Source organism: Mastigoproctus giganteus, chromosome 10, assembly GCF_048544385.1.
Source record: "Mastigoproctus giganteus isolate SK-2022 chromosome 10, ASM4854438v1, whole genome shotgun sequence".
Classification (NCBI taxonomy): Eukaryota; Metazoa; Arthropoda; class Arachnida; order Uropygi; family Thelyphonidae; genus Mastigoproctus; species Mastigoproctus giganteus.
Genome location: NC_143584.1, coordinates 167891660 through 167913218, shown reverse-complemented (window position 1 = coordinate 167913218; position 21559 = coordinate 167891660). Strand labels below are relative to the sequence as shown.

General features: G+C 37.3%; 1 protein-coding gene across 5 annotated transcripts in view; it reads left to right on the top strand.

The window, feature by feature from the left end:
- Nucleotides 1-21559, top strand: part of LOC150079459 (PAT complex subunit CCDC47) — a 264969-nt gene that overhangs the window by 198318 nt on the left and 45092 nt on the right. For all 5 annotated transcript variants that reach the window (XM_090383780.1, XM_090383779.1, XM_090383781.1 and 2 more), the window contains one exon: nucleotides 6141-6199. In XM_090383780.1, coding sequence (XP_090239906.1) covers nucleotides 6141-6199 — 59 coding nt within the window. The remainder of the gene's footprint in view (nucleotides 1-6140; nucleotides 6200-21559) is intronic.

Below are 21559 nucleotides of genomic sequence, written 5' to 3'. Positions count from 1 at the left end.
AAGGTTTAGATAGAGGATGAGATTTTAAAGTGGAGTGTGGGATAAAGGATTCCATTCCTGCAAGAATAATTTCACTGACACGATCTGAGCAAACGTTGACATCAGAAGTTTTGAAACAGTAATCCGACTAGGGAAAAGAAGAAAAGAAGTCTCGCAGGTCATCCCATTTTGCATTCTTGTAATGCCAAACAACACGAGGTTGGGAATAGCCATGAGATAAAAGTTCCATTGGAGAAGAGACAATCACTAAGTTGTGATCTGAAGTGCCTAAAGGACCTCTCACTTCGACCGTGTACTTAGAAGGGTTGTTTGTGAGAAAAAGATCAAGCGTATTGGCTGTATGATTAGGATTGTCCGGTATTCTTGTAGGTAAATGAACAATCTGTGCCAGGTCAATAGTAATTGCAAAAGCCTCAGCATCTCGAGTAGCTGGGTCGGTGTGACTAGAAAGCGGAAGCCAGCTGGAGTTGTGAACATTAAAATCACCAAGGAAAATTACCTCACTGTTAGGAAAGTTGGACTGGAGAAAGTCAAGTTGTAAAGAGAGGAAGTCAAAGAGCTTTAAGTGATTAGTGGAGTTGGGAGAATGGTAGAGACAACAGATGAATTTGACACAGTGAGGTAGAGAGATTTTAAGCCAGAGAAGATCAAAGAGAGGGATTCCAAATTGCCAAGTCTCTGACAGGGAATATCAGAACGGACATATGCACAAGTACCACCTTTGAGGCGAAAGGAATCATACAGCGAATAATTTGGGTATCTGAGATGAGCAGTAGTTGAATCAACCGATAACTGAGATTCTGTCAGAAAAAGTACATGGGGTTTGGCAGACTGCAAGTGGATATGGACATCGTTGAGATTAGAATTGAGACCACGTATATTTGTGAAATGAATTAGGAAGTGCTTGGGAGGTTTAGATCTTTTCACAGATAAGCTTGCTCTATTAGTTTGACAATTCATGGTGTATTCAATAGTAAGAAAAAGTGGGTGGGACATGCTATATGAAGTAATAAAATTTTTGGATATGGTGTACACATGGTAAGAATATACCCAGATCCTTCACATAACGTGCCTCGACAATGCTCCCCGCATACACACTACTCAGACTCCCTCCAGTCACTATCTGGCAGAGTAGAGGTAGCAAGATTATACACGAGCTGATCCGGAAGCCTCCTAGAGAGTTACCAATAGGTTCGGTCCAGTGTACTAACTAGCAGTCGACCTGTGAACACCGTTTTAGAGCTGTACCCTCGAAATGTAAGGAATATTGGATTTCGCCACGATGTTAATCATAACCTCAAAAGTCATCAATCATACTGCATGATGGAAGAGATATGCATAATGCATGAAGAATCACTACTGATAATCAGATCAAGAGTATTACTCCCTCTAGTTGCCTCCCGAACATGCTGATGTAGAAAACAATCATCCAAAAAGTTACCTACTTCACTCTCTAAACTATGCTTGTGAATAGGAGAGAAGTCAAATTCATGTGCATATATCTTTTATTAATTCTTGTGGATAGGAGATTCATGCACATCTCCAATCTGCAACGACTTTTTCTGAGTCAAAGATGCTCGATCTCATTATTCTTTTGCTGTATTGTTTATTATAATTGTTATGTTTCATCAGTTCCTCTTTCATCATCCTTTCCGTTATTATAAAATCATTTAACTCTAATAAATCGATAGTAGATAAGCTGTTGACTTGTTCTCTGCAAATTTCATATGTGACTGTTGTTGCAAAATATTTATTCAGTTTTGTAAGCAGCTTGTATATGGGAATAGTTATGCCATTCATATCCAATGAATATAAATTTTTCCTTTCTTTCTAGTTGACTTGGTGCATTATTGCCTTAGATGCTAATGCGCCATAAAATCATTAAACAACCAACCAACCATCCTTTCTTTCTAGTGTAACATATGCAAAGGATTCCTTGTAATTTCTCATAATATGCCCTAGCATGCTTAACCCCCTGAGTATCTTAATTACAGACTTTTTACTCACTGTAGGACTCTGTGTTCCCTTACAATTTACAGTGCATTTTTATTACTTGCCATAAAGTTCATCAGTTCATCTTGAATCTTGAACATTGTCTCTTAGTTGATATAAAACACTTAGTAGCCTCTATGATTGCCTCTCTGAACATCTCCCATTTGGTATTTACATTTTTTAATGTCAGTTGGTCCCACTGTAAAGGGTTTAAAAAATGTCTCAGCCCATTATATTCACCATTATTACTTACTTACTATATGGTGCTTGGGCTGCTAGGTTACTTGACCACATTGACAGATAAATTCCAGAACCTTCTGTTGTGTGCAAGCGCTCTCCATTTTACCTCTCCTTGTAAAATTACACTAGTATCTTTCTTTTATACCATCCTCCCATCTCAGGGGTGGTCTGCCACCTTTCCTTTTCCCATTTGGGATTCCTGTGAGGATTTTATGTATGTGTCTTCTGTCATCAGTACAGACAGCATGTTCAGCCCATCTCAAATCACTGTTCTAACCTTTATGATTTGAATTATACTTTCACTATATTCACCGCAATAACAAAATCCTTTCCTTTTACCTTTGACAATATAGTTATTTCTTAGAATAAATTCCACATCAGTACACTATGATAACTGCTCCTAAAGATTCCTTTACATGAAGATTCTTAATATATGATGAATCAATGCTGATAACCAGATCAAAAGATTTGCTTTCTCATGTTTCCTTTCTAACATATTGGTATGTATAGAAAATAGTCATCTAGCAAATCCAGAAACGTTCTGCTACTGAGTGAGCTGCCAACTGATGAGATTCAGTTGATACCTGGAATTTTAAACTTCCCCATGATAAGACATTCTGATTTGCTAGGTCACTCTGTTTGTCACAGTTGTACTCATCACAGTCATTTGAACTATAACATACACCTACTCTAATTTTTGGCTGACTGGGCTAGCCGGGTGGGTAAAGTGCCTGCCTAGCAACCGAAAGGTCGCGGGTTCGAATCCCGCCTCAGGCTTGGATCAAAGTACTACAAAAACCTTGGGAGGTGCATTATGGCCACAGAAGCCGATGCACCAACAACTACCAAAAAAAAAAAAAAAAAAAAACCCTCTAATTTTTGTGTTCCACGTGTAGTATTTTTGGTTTTCCAGTTTTTATGTCACACCAGACTGCCTTAACATTACACTGACTTGTTTATGCTGCTCATATTGTTTTAGAATTTGTGTGTTCTTTACCAAAAAGCATAACTTCTTCCAACCCTACTGCCGTGTCTTTACTTTTGTATATGTTATAATTATTGTATTCAAATACCTGATATCATACACTGCAAGGAACTTCACATTTCTAACCCTTTTTTGCAATGGTATGTTACATTAATGATTAGCATCACAAATAGAAATATAAACAAAAGATGAGTCATCCTGAAAGATGCAGTTACTCGGCAGGTTGAAATGGTCTCTAATGGTTGGCACCAATTTGTCTTCCAATATAACCAGGTATCCATTGGCATTTACGGAACCTTTTATAAACTGCAAGTGACCTACTCCATGATATGAAATGCACCCCCATATCATTTGGCTGGTAGGGAATTTCACTGTGGACACCATACAGTCTAGATATTCTTCTCCACGTCTATGGCGAATCGTTTGTCTCCCATTAGAGCCATGCAGGTTGAATTTCTTCTCATCAGAGAAAATAACTGAATTCCACCGCTTGGGGGTCCGCTTGGCATGCTCCTTACACCAAATTAATCGGGCCGTTTTCATTTTTTGTATGAGGAGGGGCTTCTTCTTAGGACGACGGGCTACAAGTCCATTTTTTAAGAGGTGTCTTCTGACTGTTACTGCACTTGCTACTATACTACCCCTGTGTGTTCTTCCCATTCTCTTTTCAGCTCAGACGAAGAAGCTTTACTGTTTTTAAGTCATAAGTGCTTCAAAACGCAGTCCTGTTTTGGTGGAGACTCATTTACGTCCGGTTCCTTTTTTTCTATCAGCAGAACCAGTATTCTTGAGTTTGGAAAGAAATCTACTCACTGTCGACTGCTCTATAAGCAATATGATGGGAAGACCATCCTTCCTCACATAAAGCAACAATAGCACTCTTTCTTCGTGGCGTCAACTGCATGTAACTCGCCGTCCTTACACAAGCAAGGAATGACTGAAACTCTTACAAAGCATGCTTATATAGCTGAAAGTAATAACTGATGCAATCTGTAAGAAATATTGCCATATTACTTACATTATTTAGACAACATTTACAATTTTAAGGGGTGATGCACTTTCTATGAACACCAGTGTATTTATAATGTTAGCATTGGATGACAAGTAAATGTGTGCCTGATTGTGATTTTTGTAAATCCAATGCAGTCCATATAATTGCTATTTGTGTGTGGACTTCTGGAAGGCCTTATAATTCCCCCCACCTTTCAAGCTATTGCGTGTCAGTATCCTGAAAAGTACTGGGGAAGCAATACAAGAATCAAGTCCACCCCTGCTATCATTAAACTATGTAAGTGTATCTCCAAAAACTATCAGTTTTCTGATCCACCCCACACTGCCTCAATAGCATCAGGCATTGTATCCCATACCTGTAATAACAGTCTCTTTAACAAGAACAGACCGTGCTGTGAAAAATTCCACAAGCCTTGCAATCTCATTATAACATATATATCATAAATATCTCATATATCATAAACTCTCTCCTATTGTGTCTTGCCAAATTCCGGACTCTTTCAAATTCAGTCCTAACTTGTGACTTTTTCCTCAATGCGGTTGCCCATGCTTAATATAGCAATATCATATTAATATCATATTTTATTGGAATCTTTTTGGAAGAAAGCCCGAAAGAATTCTATATTTAAAAGTTAATGCTGGTGAATGTGTAAATTACCAAATCTAACTAAATGTTATCTCTCAGTGGTAGATAACATCATAGTATAATGTTATATAATATAAGTATGACAGTAGTAAAAATGAAATACTTGTGGAAATTAGGACTGATCCCACATTTTGAATAAAAGTGCCAAAATGTGTTTTTAGAAAAAATTAAAGCAGATCTAAATAGATCATCAGATTGATTTTATTTACTTATTTTATTTATTTACTTTTATTCACTGGCGATTACATTTGCAAACATATAAGCATCCCTACTCGATGGAGTGGACTACTGAAGTTACCAAAGAGTTCTCCATTTATGCATACTTGGATTTTCCTTAATTGAATTTATGCCTGTATGGAAATTGTTTTAAAACAAGGCATCGATAAATAAATATGTATAGGGTAAGATAAGTTTCATGTTGTTTCTGAAATCAGCAAATTTTCTTTTTAGTCCCCACATAAACTATAACAGAAGTGTAGTGAACATTATAAATGTATCAGAGTCTCATACTTATATCTCTGCACTTTGTTGGTCTGGTGTAGTCTGGTAACTAAGAGAATATGGGCTAGATATAAATTTGTTGCTATATTAATTCTTAATGCCAAATTGTGGGATATTTACTTCTGCATACCAAGTCACTCCCCACTTCCTGAACTGAACTGTTAAATTCAGTGTGGAAAACAGTTTGGTGAAGAGGACCCCTTGGAACTTTAATATGATGTTGGATAATGAAATTGTTCTCTCTCTCTCTCTCTCTCTCTCTCTCTACAATAACATTAGGCAAAAAGAATTTTGTGAAATTTAGTTAACAGTATTTAATTTTTTCTGAATAACTGTAAAAGCTTACTTTAATAATAAGCTTTCAAATTAAATTTCATTGTATTGTTGGCCGTGCAGGTAAAGAAATAAGGAAAATTTATGAAATTGTGGTTGACATTATCAGAGAATAATAATTTAACATTTGATTTCTAAATGAGTGGTAATTTTTTAAACTTGCATAGCAATGCTAGAAACTCCTGTAACGTTATAAATAAAAAATATATCCTGCCGGGCATGATTTTCAAATATGCCCTGCAGGATACGTTGATACAGAAAGATAGGTTGATTGATGAAGTCATGGTTGATATATGTTTATCAGTATGGTTTTAAAAGTACTGTGGCTCTATCTTTCACGTAGAACACACACACACACACACGCTTTTAAATTAACATTAATCTACATTTATTTATATAAGAAATTAATATCTGATATATTTCTGCTTTTAGAGATTCTCAGCCAACTAAGTTGCCTGAAGTCAAAAGAGTCCTCATGTTTGGATTTAATGGTATGCAGTATAACTGTACTTGTTTTTTATTATTATTAACTACCCTGGTAAGCTTGATTTAGTTTGATTATTAAAAATTATTAAATAAGGTTGAGAATTACTACTATAAATGGGCAGGTCTGTGCAAAATGTATAACCTTTCTGAATGAATAACTCTTCTGTGTCTTTGAAGTATATTGATCATAGACTTGGTCTGAAAATTGTATCACGTTGCTTATGATCGGGGCCCCGGGTGCCAAGCGATTGACTGAGCGATTTCTCTTTGTGCTTTCACTGCGACTTTTTGATAAGTGAATTCTGCGTTCTCTTTTACGTTCCTCTCTTTGAGAAATACTTTAATTTAGTAGCTCTTATATCAAAAGTACTGGTAAAGAGCAAGGAAGGAAAGTAACCTTTCTTTATTTTTCGCATCTAATAGACTAACTCCTACTAATTTCGCTTGGTCACTCCAGGCACTGCTCCTGCCTCCCCGTGGCGGGGCCTGTAACCTTGGCAGAAAAGTTCATCTGCCAGGGGCTAAAAGGAGCCAAGATGGAACAAAATCTGTTTCCTTGTTTAGAACCGACAAGCAGTCGGCTAGACACAGAGCACGAACACGACTCTTCGCAAGCAAAGAGGTTAAAAACCATTTCCTCTGCGACTGAGTTTCCTGCATTTTTAATAATGCATTCATTATCAGAACAGCCTCTTAGTAAGCTATCCCCTTTCTTATCCAAAAACACTTGGAAAGTATTGCAGGGTCTCCCAAGATGGTTAAGAGATTGCAATCGGGGGACTTACTAGTAGAAACTGTCAACTGCAGGCATTCTGAAAAACTCTTGAAAGTGACAAACTTTGCTAAAATTCCAGTAAAGGTAACTGCCCATGCAACCCTAAATACATCTAAGGGTGTTATATCTAGTTGGGACCTTTTGAATGTGACAGAAGAAGAAATTAAAGAAGAGCTAAGTGAACAAAATGTAATTGCTGTCAAAAGAATTATGACTAAAAGGGACAATATACTCACACCCACCAGAAATATCATCCTCACCTTTAGCAGTCCAAATCTACCCTCATCAGTAAAAGCAGGATATCTACTCTGTCGCATTCGTCCTTATATTCCTAATCTGTTGAGATGCTATAAATGCCAAAAGTATGGCCACTCTCAGACGGCATGCAGAGGGAACCCAGCTTGTCCTAACTGTGGATCTTCTGATCACAGTCAAAATGACTGTTCAGCAAAAGAAATGACTTGTCCTAATTGCAAGGGTAACCATCCTGCTTACTCTAAAACATGTGAGAAGTGGAAAATGGAGAAAAAAATTGTAAAATATAAAGTCGAAAACAAAGTTACTTACCAAGAAGCAAGAAAATTAATTGCACCCAGTATATCTAACCGTAGCTATGCCAGTATTGCAAAAAAAATCAAACAATAGCCACGCAAACTGATGTTACTGTTCCATCCAACATATCAATCTCTGACTGGGCTCGAGCTGTTCTTTCTCAGCAGCAGTCCAATATCCAGAAACACTCAGACCAAGCAAGTAATACGCCTCTTACGATTCCAGCAAAATCTCCTCATTCGCCAGTGATTGCTACTACTCCAAATAACCCCAGTTCAACTTCAAAACAGAGTGTTCAGGAAACATCGATGGATCAAGAGTACTCATCTAAACAGGAAGATCCGATTCTTGAAATATTTGCAGAAGAAGAAGAAGAAGATATGGACACAGGTCGACCCACCTTTCCAAAAAGAAATAAACCAAAGCCAGAACGCCACAAGACAGCCACGTCAGGTACAGCTTCTTCTAAACTCAAATAATGCCTTATATTTTACAGTGGAATTGTAGAGGCTTTAGAGGCAACATTGATGACATTCAGTACTTAATTAGACGCTACTCTCCAGTGGGTTTCTGTCTGCAGGAAACCTATTTAACTGCTAAAATTTCTGTTTCTATAAAAAAACTACTCAGTCTATCGAAGAGATTGGAATACATCTGACTCTGCTCGTGGTGGTGTAGCTATTTTGGTTAACTCAAAGATCCCTGCTAGTCAAATCATTCTTCAAACCCAAATTGAAGCCGTTGCTGTGCGTCTGATTGCTGAGATTGCATTTACAGCTACCCTCCCCAATCTGCTTGCTAGGGGATTTCAATGGCCACCACCCTTTATGGGGATCCTCTAAATTAGATAGACAGGGCCGACTGATTGAAACTCTACTAGATAAACAGAACCTTACCATCCTTAACAGTGGTACACACACCCACATACAATTACCTACTGGACAGATTTCTGCAATTGACCTCTCGATTTGTTCTCCGATACTGTTTCCAGTCATTCAGTGGTCCGCTATGGATGATCCAATGGGAAGTGACCATTTTCCAATTGTCTGTAACCTGCTCACTACACAATCACCATTAGACCAACCCTGCAGAAAATGGAAATTTTCTAAAGCCAAATGGGACAAATTTCAATCAGCAATAATTCTGGACAAAGAAACTATTCAGCTACAACCTATAGACAAAGTAACTGATTATATCACATCCCGTCTTTTAGTTGCAGCAAAATACTCAATTCCATTATCAAACCCCCAAACCCGACGGCACTTCAACTACTGGTGGAACGAAGAGTGCACGAAAGCAAAGAAGGAAAAAAATAAAGCATTCAATTTATTCCGTCGATTTCCAACGACAGTTAATTTAATTAGTTACAAGAAGTTAAGGGCAAAAGCGCGGTTCATTCACAGGCAAGCCAAGAAAGATTCTTGGTCTCGGTTTGCATGTACTGTCAACAGAAATACCGACTCCAGATTAATATGGAAGAAAATTAGACAGCTTTCTGGGAAGTTTCCAAACATCCCTTCCCCAATTCTTTCATACAATGGGCAAGAACTCTCTGGTCGTCTAGATATAGCGAATGCCTTGGGTAAAACCTTTGCCGAAGTTTCTGCTGCATCAAATTACACTCCTAAATTCCAAAAAATTAAGACCTCCACCGAACAGAGGCCCATCAACTTTAGAACCTCACTATCACTTCCGTATAATCAGCCTCTTGAATATTGTGAACTTTTACAAGCCATCAGAACAACACGAAACAGTGCAGCTGGGCCAGATGGCATATATTATGTCATGCTGCAGCATCTCGATGAGCAAAACTTACAAATGCTGCTAGTCTTCTTTAACCGGATCTTCCTGGAAAATATTTATCCAACCTCTTGGCACCATGCTACAGTTTTGCCCTTTTTGAAACCTGGAAAAGATCCTTCCAATCCTAATAGTTACAAGCCAATCTCTCTGTCAAGTTGCCTTGGTAAAATTCTTGAAAAAATGATCCACAGTCGACTCAGCTGGATCATTGAAACTGAACAACTACTGAGTAATTGTCAACATGGCTTTCGCAAAAATAGGTCCTCTCTAGATCTGATGATCAAGGCCGAATCTGAAATTCGCAATGCCTTTGTGAAAAACGAACACCTTGTCATGGTCTCCATTGATATAGAAAAGGCATTCGATACTACCTGGCGGTATGGCATTCTCAGTGACCTACATAATCTTGGTCTACGAGGCAAACCTGCCTATATTTATTAGGAACTTCCTTCAGAGCCGTTCTTTCCAGGTTCGATACCAAAACTCCCTTTCTTGTACATTCTTGCAGGAAGAAGGAGTACCACAGGGGTCGGTTTTGAGTGCAACCCTATTTGCCCTTAGAATTGATTCCATTTCAAAAGAACTTCCAAATACTGTAGAAGCTTATCTTTATGCTGACGATCTATCCATTTCTTGCCATTCTCAGAGCATGAGATCTATTGAACGGCAATTGCAAATGTCCCTCAATAAAATTCAAAAATGGGCTGATTTCAATGGATATCGGCTTTCCCATCAGAAAACAGTTGCAATCCACTTTTGTAATCAACGTAAATTACATATAGACCATGAACTTAGGATATCAAATTCCACCATCCCGATTGCCAACAATATTAGATTCTTGGGATTAATATTAGACAGCAAGTTAAATTTCTGTGAGCACATTAAAGTAATACGTACTACCTGTCTGAAAAAGCTGAACATGCTAAGAGCTCTATCTGCCCAGTCTTGGGGAGATCGTACAACCCTGCTGCTCTTATACAGAGCACTGATTAGATCTCGGTTGGATTACGGTGCCCCAGTTTATGATTCTGCCCGAAAGAGTGTATTGCGCTGGCTCGATCCTGTACAACACATGGCACTGAGGATTGCCCTTGGTGCTTATAGGACTTCACCAACCTATAGTCTATATATTGAAGCCCATGAGCCCCCTCTGTACTTCTGCAGAAAAATGTTACTACTTAAATATGCAGCCAGAATACAAAACTGTTCTCTGCACCCCATCCAACCATATCTCTTTAATCCACCATTTCATAATCTCTTTAGAAATAAACCAAATAAAATACGACCAGCAGGCCTACGGCTCCTTGAAATAGCGCAAAATTGGAATGTTCCTCTCCAGAGTAGGCAGCACAGAAAGAATTATTCTCACCCACCATGGATTCCATTTCCTCAACCAGCCTGCAATGATTATTTTCTCCAATGGGGAAAGAATTGTTTACCCACTTTGAATGTGCAGCAACTCCATGCTAGCCATATTCAAAACTATTTTGACTTCTTACCGATATATACTGATGGTTCCAAAACTCATTCAACTGTTGGAGCAGCAGCAGTGTTTCCCTCTGCTATCATATCAGCCTCTCTTCCACCTGAGTACAGCAGCTTTTCAGCGGAATTATATGCAATTCAATTAGCTCTAGAAAATTTGACTCTTCACTCATCTGCAAAATATTTAATTTACACCGACTCTCTCAGCTCAATTAGAGCAATGCAGAATTTCTCTCATAAGGATCACCCTATATTAAATCAAATCAAGTATTTGCTGTTGAAAATTGAAGATCGTCAGCAACGAGTGAACTTCTGCTGGATTCCAGCACATTCAGGCATCAAAGGGAAAGAGTTGGCTGATATTTCTGCTAAAAATCCGTCAACACTAGACTTAACCGCTGTTTTTATTCCTGTTTCTGATTATAATATTATAATTCAAACAGCATACCATGAACAACTGACAAAGCTATGGCATAAACAAACAAATAACAAACTTTTCCAGTTGAAACAGGACCCAAAATTTTGGCCCTCATGCATTCAGACAGTTCGGCGAGAAGAAGTGGTACTCGCACGGATTAGAATAGGACATACCCATCTGACTCACCTCCATTTACTCACCGGCAATGATCCTCCTCAGTGTTCACACTGCTCTGAGCATCTAACAGTCAAACATATTTTGATTGACTGTCCACATTATCAACAACATCGAACTTCAATATTTCATTCTCTGGCTAATTTCTGGGAATGGATAACGTTCAGCGAGAAGAAGTGGTACTCGCACGGATTAGAATAGGACATACCCATCTGACTCACCTCCATTTACTCACCGGCAATGATCCTCCTCAGTGTTCACACTGCTCTGAGCATCTAACAGTCAAACATATTTTGATTGACTGTCCACATTATCAACAACATCGAACTTCAATATTTCATTCTCTGGCTAATTTCCGGGAATGGATAGCATTAAATAATATCATTGGTGAAAATGCCAATATTAATGAACTTTTCTGTTATTTGAAACAAATAGGAATGTATAAGCGACTATGATTAGTTTCTGGCATGAAATGAGATTTAACCGTGTTCACATTAATTAATTATTTATTTTATATTTTCAACATATCTATGAATAGGTGCAATATAGCCACAGCAGCTTGTGCGCCATTAAACACCCATACCACACACACACACGCGCGCTTATGATCGGAGGAGCTTAAAATTGAAGGTACTAAAGCTGAAGGGGGATCAATCATTGTAGAGGATTTTCTTTAAAGAGTACAGTGACATCTGTAATTAAAGTAGCTTTTACCTGTTATAAGTTAATGAGTTATAGGCACTTTTATAACAGATTGCCAGTTGCTTTGGTAGTATGGAACTATTCAAAATGAGGAGAGGTGGGAAAATGTCACAGGGTGGGAATGGGGGATGGATAGACAAATGGTTCTTATATAATATGGGAAAGGATAATGCCTAAATTGTCCCTGAATTCAACAGAACTTTCCCATCATAAAAAAAAAAAAAAAAAGAATCGCTTAGATAATTTTTTTTCCTGTCCTTAATAAGGCATTGTGAACAAAATCTAGATCAGAAACAATTAAGCAGAAATATTGATTTAAATAAATTTAATTTAAATTCGTATAATTTCAATATAAAAAGTTTAATAAGTGAATTGGACTTTTTCATAAAGTGAACAGTATACTGTAAACTTTGTTAATTTTCAAGGGACTAAAATAGTTCCATTTCACTTAAACAGGATATAAATGCAGTAGACACTAGATTTTCCGGGATAGATGGTAAAACAAAATCCCAGATAATCAATTTCCCGGTTAATCCAAAAAGACAATACGTAAGAGATAAGTTGAGTTTTACGTAACTCGCGAATGATTAATAAAATATTGCTACTATATCCCTGATGTGCCAAAATTACAAAAACCACATAACATCCTCAGAAGAATGAAGAAAAATAGTTATATATTTTTAATTAGTTCAATTAAAAACTTTTATCTGTGGACAGCAGTGAAGTAGCCAGAGTGGCACATAAGAAAAGAAAATATAAAAGGAAGAAAAACACATTATTTTACTGTAAAAACTAATATGGATTTCGTAGCCCGGTTATTATAGTTGACTTCATTGGTGCCGATCGCTTCACTGCTTCTCGTATTCTGTCTTTTTACTTTGTGTTCACCGTTGCCATTGACAAATCTGAATTCCACGTGATACTTGTTAATGTTTGGCCATTTTCATACTTCCTTATTATTTTAATTTTCTGATCCAACTCAATCGCTTTCCTTTTCTTGATAGATTTACTAGTACCACTGTCACTTATTCTCTTAGTTGGCACCATGATAACAGTCAATTAAATTTTCTGAAAAGAACTTCACAGAGTTAAGGCGAAAACTCACTCTTATTACTCCATGCATGCTCACATTTTACAAAAGCACATTTCTGCAGGTCACTGCCATAAAATAATAAAAACAATTTACACTTTCCAGGGTACTGGGCTTTTCTGTTAGTGCAATTCATTATAAATGGGTAGTAAACTCGATCTTATTGCATTTGCGATAACCAATAGCTGGAATTCTGTGGGTTTTTAAGTTATTATAGTGAAATGTATGTCCCCTTCATTGAAATCTTCAGTCATATAAAAAAATATATAAATAATGTAACGTAAGTCAGCGACTTACTGTATCAAAAAATGTTCAGCAACCTATGTAAAAAGTATGGCGATAGATAAAAATTAAAAAACTTATCATGCACTACTTGTGTGTCCAATATGATGCTTCCCTTTATTTTTTACAATGTCGCATATGGTTTGGTCACCAACATTATAATGGTTCTTTAGAGATTTAACGGATGGACCGTTTTCAAACTTATGAATAATTTCAAGTTTTTGTTTAATTTAAAGCACAACTCTGGTGTTTGCCAAAAAAATAGTTACTGTAAAAAAAAAAAAAAAAAATTCCAACATCCCTGACATAAATAACGAAACAAAATTTGCCCTTTCATGGTGCAACGGAACACAACAATTGACGACGCACTAAAACAAACTAAACATTTGGGTTTTTTTTTTTTTTTTAGTGGCAGGTATGAAGACTGCGGGAGGTTGCAAGATAATAGGTACACTAATCCCCCAATGACAACTTATAATGCTGCTTGTTGTTGCTTATTTACGACTTGCAAAACATCTGTTTATTTTATATAAGATTTCTAGTTGATTTTTTTTTTTTTTTTTTTTAAATTTGGAGTCCTGGTTAATCTGCTTCCCGGTAAATTGAGTCTGCTGTAGTTCCATTTCATTTAAACATTCAGTTGAAGTATCCAAACAAGTAGGAATATATAATGTTCAAGTTTATAAAATCATGAAGTGCATAAAAATTCATCATTACATGTGCACACATATTTCATCTTAGAATTCTGCTTCACCAAATAGTATACAAGTTATTAAATATTAAAAATAAATAATAAAAATAATAATAACAAAAATATTAAAAAAACCAAAATAAATAAATAATAATAATTGAGACAAGATATTTTTATGCAATAATTAATCATAAAATGAACAGTTTCCTTGGAAATAGCATCAACCATACAGTGAGAAATATACTTCCTTACACGAAGCCAAAATTAGAAGTAGTAATGCAAATAGGGGCATCTTGTCTGTCAGCCCCTTTTCACATATATAAATTCGAGTACACAATAACATGTCATTTCTTGACCTTGTCTGCTGTGACTTAGTGGTTTCACCTTGTCACCCATTTTGAGAGTCTGGATTTGAGACTTGTCATAGACTGGAGGAATTTCTGAAGTCTATCTAGGCTGTAATCGAGCTTCAGTCTAGGCTGTAATTATCCATCTCAGGTGGGTGGTGTATGGTTTCAGTCCAAACAACATGGAAATCTGTGAACACATTTATATACAAACGTTGTACACAGTGTTTCAGTATTTGTTAAGTTACTGATATATCTAGAAACCCAGTGACAATAATCCCTAGAAATACTTCAGTACTATTTCTCTGTATAATTAGGAAGATAGTGAGAGTAATGATCACTGATGTTGAACTTGTGATTAATGTACAAAATAGATATTTTGCTAAGGTGTCCGATAGATATCTCAGTGAGATATCTATCGTGCGTTAGTACTTTACTTTCATCAGTGAGTTTTCTGAACATGTATGGGCTCAGGGCAGTTAGTTTTCCACTACGGCTGGCTCAGTGGGGTTGATATAGCACATGGGTAGCACAGTTGATACAATTACCATCCTCCCCACACACACTTGGTGGAAAAGACCTGAATTTGAATCCCATCGATATGAGGAATTTTTATGGGCCTTTTTCACAATGTCAATCTCAGGAGAGATTAGCAAGGTTTTTCTCCCAGATACCCCAGATTTTTTTTTGGTCTGGCAAACAGCCAATTCAACTAAAGAACACATGCAATTTACAGGCATAATATATTTCACAATATGGCATAAGTTATTGATGTGCCTAAAACCCTACTACAACATCTGTTGAGTAAGGGTGTGAATTTTTTTCAATAGAATTTTTAAGTTTTGTAAAAATGAACACTTTGTATATAGCAGTAGCATTAGTAGAGGCTTATTATGCAAGAAAGTAAGCTCATACAACATCAGCCAAAAAATAAAATAAATAAACTTTCCATTTCACCCATCTATTCGCTCTAAAAGTTTGGCCAGTCCTCCCTTGAATTTATTTAAGCTATTGACTTCCACAACAACAGATGGAAGTTTATTCCAGCAAACAATCATTTGCTGGTTTATCAGTATGGATTTAAAAGGCTCACTAAAGGCAAATTTCTGCACATATATTCTACAACTGTCTTTTCACAATTTGAGTTTATGCCCCCTCAAGTTCATAATCTGATAAAAAGGAAGAATTCCATCAACATTGTGACTGCTTAACCATTTGGCACCTCCGTAGCCAGGCTGGGCAGGAGCAGCAGTGCGTAGAACACGCTTCTTCATTAGACTGGGGTTTGAGCCTGTGACCACCAAATATGGAGGATGGGGAAAGGTCAGGGAATGACCACCGCATATCCCCGGAGCAATATGGCCTTAGTTGCTAATACTCCTAAAAACCAAATAACAAACAAACAAGCTTAACCATTCAAGACCTTTATACACCTCACTCAGATCACCTTGCAGGTTCCTAGTCTCCAGACAATGCAGTTTACAGAACTTAAGTCTTTCTTGGTAAGAGCTTGTTGCCCTTCTCTGTACTCACTCTAGCAACCCTACATTCTTCCTACAATGAGGCCTTCAGACCTGTATGCAGTACTCAAGGTGTGGCCTGACCATTGCCTTATACAAAAGGATAATCACCTCCTAATCCCTACTAGCAAAATTCCTCTGTATATCATTGAAAAAATCATCAGAAAAATTTAAATGTGTCTTCACAATTACCACCAGGTCTTTTTCATTCTCTATCAGCCTGAATGTAGTAACACACAGTTCGTAAGTTTGTCTGGGGGTACTGCTACCCTTATACAGTACTTTGCATTTGTCGATGTTAAACTTCAGTTGCCACCTCTCAGTGGCGCCTCCATAGCCAGGTGGGAAGGAGCAGCAGTGCGTAGCACACGCTTCTTGATTAAACCGGGGTTCGAGCCCGTCACCACCAAATACGGAGGATGCGGAAAGGTCAGGGAATGACCACCGCATGACCTGGAGCAATATGGCCTTAGTTGCTAATGCTCCTTAAAAAACCAAACAGCCACCTCTCAGCTCATTTGCCCAAATGATGCAGCAGCGTGATGTTGTTACTGTCAGTAACAACTCTGCTAACCTTTGTATGATCTGCAAACTTAAGCTTGTTATACCTTCATCAATATCATCGATAAATATAGAAAACAACAATGGGCCCAACGTCAAAACGTGGGGAACTCCACTAATAACATTAGTCCACAAATAGCAGTGTCCATTGATTACCACTCTCTGTCTTCTCCCACTCAACCATCCTTTTATCCATTGTAAAAAAGTGCCCTTAATGCCATACTGCTCCAATTTGTGCAGTAGTCTTCCATCTGCAACAGTATCAAAAGCTTTCTTGAAATCCAAGTAGATATCAAAATTATTTTTTGCATCCAGTTCCTTTGGCGCCACATCATAGTATCCAATCAAATTGGTCAGACAAGACTTTCCTTTAACAAACCCATGCTGTGTCTGAATTATTACTGCAGTCTTGTCTAGATGATCCTACATTGCTTTTTAACCATAACTCCATTATTTTCCCTGGAACAGAAGTTAAACTAACAGTTCTATAATTATTTGCATCTAGTTTGCAGTCTAGAAATGTTACCCCACTTTTTCTTCGTTAGTTTTTGCAAGTGAATCACATAGTATTCATTTTTGTGTTTGTTATAACAATTTATGTGAAGTGTGTTTTATGATGGGGGGGATAATAATTCGTTAATTATTAAACAAAGAATTGTAGTTGAATTTTGTGTAAAGTTAGGCAAAAGTGGTCAGAATATGTTTGAGATGATTCAAGAAACATATGGTGAAAAAGCCTTGGGTAGAACGACTGTATTTGAATGATGGAAGCATTTTAAGGACGGGAAAAAAAAGCGTATGCGGTGAACAAAGAAGTGGGCGTCCGTCAACCTCAGTTAATGATGAAAACATCGAGGAAGCTGAAACGTTATCGAAAGAAAATAGACTTTATCGATTTGTGATCTGGCAGTTCAGTTGAATTGGTGTAGCAAGGTGTCACGAAATTGTAAAGACGCACCTTAACATGTCACGTGTTTGTGCAAGATGGGTACCACACGATCTTACCGCAGAACAAAAAGAATGCCGTGTTGAACTTTGTCAAGCCTTTATTGATAAGGTGGAAGAAGAGCCTGACTTTTTGAGTAAAATAATTATGTGACGAGTCCTGGATTAAACATTTTGATCCCGAGTCCGAACAGCAGTCAAGCATATGGAAACACCAAGATTCACCGCGTCCAAAAAAAATTTTGAGTTTTTGGTTCATCAAAAAAATTTTATGTTGATTTTGTTTTGTAATGCCTGCGGAATAATACTGCAGCACTGGGTTCCTGAGAAACAAACTGTAAATGGAGAATATTATGCTAACACGTTGCGAGTTCACCTCAAGGGAGCAATTCGCAAAAAAAGACCAGAACTGCTTAATCAAGAATGGTTTCTTCTTCAAGATAATGCTAGGCCACATATCGCACAACCAGCAATACAAGCTTTAGCAAAAATTGGTTGTCATCCACTAGACCACCCTCCATACAGCTCAGACCTCACACAGTGCAATTTCTGGGCTTTCCCAAAGCCCAAAAAAGATTTGAGAGGAAAAAAATTTAATACAAATGAAGAAGTTAAATCTGCCCCATCTGTTATCCTGCAACGCCTTTCAGAAAATGGGCTGCAGCACGTTTTTCAGAAGCTAGTGAATCGCTGTAAAAGGTGTATAGAATGTGAAGGATGCTATTTCAAAAAGGAGACCCATACCATCTGCCCAAGTGGCTCAGACCCAGAGCAATGATCTTAGTTTGTATATTTTCAGAATAGCCCTTGTATCTTCCGTTTCCCCTGACGGTTGAGTCAGCGACACTCACTAGCTCCTGTGTTGCCTGATGCACAAGAGTGAGCTCTGGCATTGAGTTGGGCAGCTGAGAGCTTGATTAGTCCCCCATTTTAATTCCTTCAAGGGTATCTACCCTACTCCTCAAACTCATAGACACCCATCAGAACGTTGGGTTTGTGCCTAATTTCTTCACACTCTCTTCACCTAACACACACAAAGACATTCTCCTTGGCTGTATCATGTCCTGTTACAGAAAGGTCCACATACATTTCACAAGGTGTAAATTTTTTTAGACTGTGATGTGTTGGAGAATCGCCCCCTTCGCTTTTCCCCTGATGCACAGTATTCACGCTACTTTGTGTCCGTTGCTTTGCTCTGAGGCATGATTTCCGTTTAAATTTGGTTTAATTGATTGACAATGAAAATTAATAAGATTAATAAATTTAATTTATCAACTGACAACACTACACTAAGCTAACAGATTACTAAATGCAGTGATATGTATTACACTGTCATGTTTTACATTTACCTTACACTATCAAGTTCGAGTTATATGCTACGCTATACCGTACGATATAATTTACTATAACAGTGGCTGCAAGTTTCGAATGGATAAAGGTTATACCTATATTAAATAGTAACCTACCAAGTCTTTAGCTAAATTAAAAATAAACTAAGGTGCTTGACTAGGACTATAAAACTTATAGAAAATAAATCAATATGACAATTAAGTCAATAAAATGCAAAATTTTATCAAAAACTTATCCATTTGCTGTAGCTGGAATGCATGACATTTTAGATGCTTTTAAATATTAGTTTGTTCATATTTAGTTGGTTGGCCAACATTAAAGTGAAATTATCATTAAAAATAAAATTAAAGTTAAAAAAAAAATTATCATTACACTTTTTTTTTTTTTTTTTATGCAGTAATATCCTATGGATTTAAATTCCAGAAGAGTTCTTAAATTTTGGGCCTAAATTTGACAACTGGAGTTAACAATTGCAACCTCTTCCTCCAATTTTCAAATCTAATTTTATGCTACCATCTGTAAAAACTACTTATCAGTGAAAAGGCAGCATGTCCTGGAAGATTTCAAGACAATTTTCACTTTAATAAATACACTATTTTAAATCACCATTAAAATATTTATACATACTCTTCACAGCCCAAACATAAAGAAAATATATGTACATACTTCTAAAAGGATTAATACCATAGAGAATTTTAAAATTCTCTCATTAAATTGTTGAGAATTGTTTAGTTTTGCTTTGGTAGTCGTGTTTGTGAATAGATGATTAATACATTAATTTAGTCAATATGAGGAAGGTATTGAGAACGAGGGTTGTGCGGATGTAGATTTTTGCCGCTCCTGGAACAGAGAAGTTTTTTCTGATTTATTTTCTGTTTTATTAGCTTAAATTGGCATATTAACTTATTTTCTAGAGTAGCTTTATATTCCTATTTATGATACTTAGTTTAAAGTAACTTAGATAGAGATTTTGTACTTAGTATCGGAAAGAGTATCAAATCCACGTGTTTACCGTTCTTAAATTGCCGCCATTGTTACGCGATACAAAATATCTCGAACTAGATAGCATAAGCTTAATATAGTATAATATAGTACAGTACATAATATTGTCAATTAATCAGATAATTAATCTTGTTGAACTTTATTGTCAATTAAATTGTACTTTTAACTATACATATAACGACTTAGGTTACGTAACATAAATAATTAGTAAAAAATAAATAATTAATACTTAACTTGATATGGAAGTTATATAAAGGGATTTCGTAGATAACACTCGATACTGAAACATAAATATAGCATTATAACTGTGTTGGGATACAAGTTTAGGGTTTTAATTTTGTACTGAAATTGCAATTTTATTGAAATTAAATCGAAATCATGACTCAGACCAGAGCAGCAAAGCGAAAGGCTCAAGCTAAATGGGAGTGCTGTGGCTCAGGGGAGAACTGGGGGGGGGAGCAGTTGCCCACTGAATCACAACCTATTAAAATGCACTACTTGCTTGATGTTTGTGGACAGTCGGGTACGGGACATGATACTGCCATGGGGGACGTCTTTGTGTGTGCGCGATGCAAGGAGTGTAAGAAAATCAGGCGACAACTCAGCGTTGTTATGGGCCTATATGACAGCTTGAAGGACAGGGTGGATGCCCTCGAAGGATTAAAAGTGAGGGGCCCATCAAGCTCTCAGCTGCCCACACCAAGCCAGAGCTTGCACTTGGTCATCACGCAACACAGAGGCATCCCCCAAGGCAGAATGTGCTGGTCCCAAAGGAACTAGTAGTTGTTGGTGACTCTATTGTCAGGGAAACGGGAAACATGCTTTGTAAAAAGGATAGGTGGAACAGGACCAGGGTGTTTGCCAGGGTCAAAGGTTGATGATGTTGTAGAGCGGATATCATCTTTTGAGGGCACAAAAGGTGATATAGTTGTACACGTTGGCACTAATGATATTAAGAGTAGGAGACCGGTGGAATTACTTAACAAGTACAGGTCATTGTTGAAAAAAAGCCGTGAATTAGGGTTGAATTTGAAAGTGTCTGCAATTCTGCCCAGACACGATAGAAGGGAGTATACGATGAGAGCCCTGTCGATCAATTTGGCCCTGGAAAGGTTGTGCAAGGCTCAAGGGGTAGAATTTTTTTCAGTCTGGTCTGTACTTGTTAACAGGAGAGACTGTTTCTACAGGGATGGGGATACACTTAAATAGAAAGGGTGCAAGAAGGTTTGCTGATGCTATCGAGGCAGTGTTGGGTGGGTCGGAAAACTGCTAGAATGGGGGGATACAGGGACTAACAGATTAACAGTAGCCACTGGCAGAGGTGAAAGAGATTCTTGCACTGCTTCTATTGGAATGAGCCGCAGCCGGGAAAATAAGATGCAGGATATTTCAGAGACTGCTGGGAATCATTGGGGTACAAGTAAACACATGGGTTGTGTTAGGGTAGCTAAGAAAAAGAACAGGTGCATGTATACTTGCGTGTACACCAATGCTAGGAGTTTAGTAAATAAATTTGATGAATCTGAGGTATTGCTCAAAACATCAAAGGCAGATATTGTGGGGTTTTCAGAGATGTGGTTCACACAGATATAAGGAATGCAGAACTGGAATTTGGGGAATACAATGTCTACTGAAAGGATAGACAGGATAGGAAGGGAGGAGTGGTTA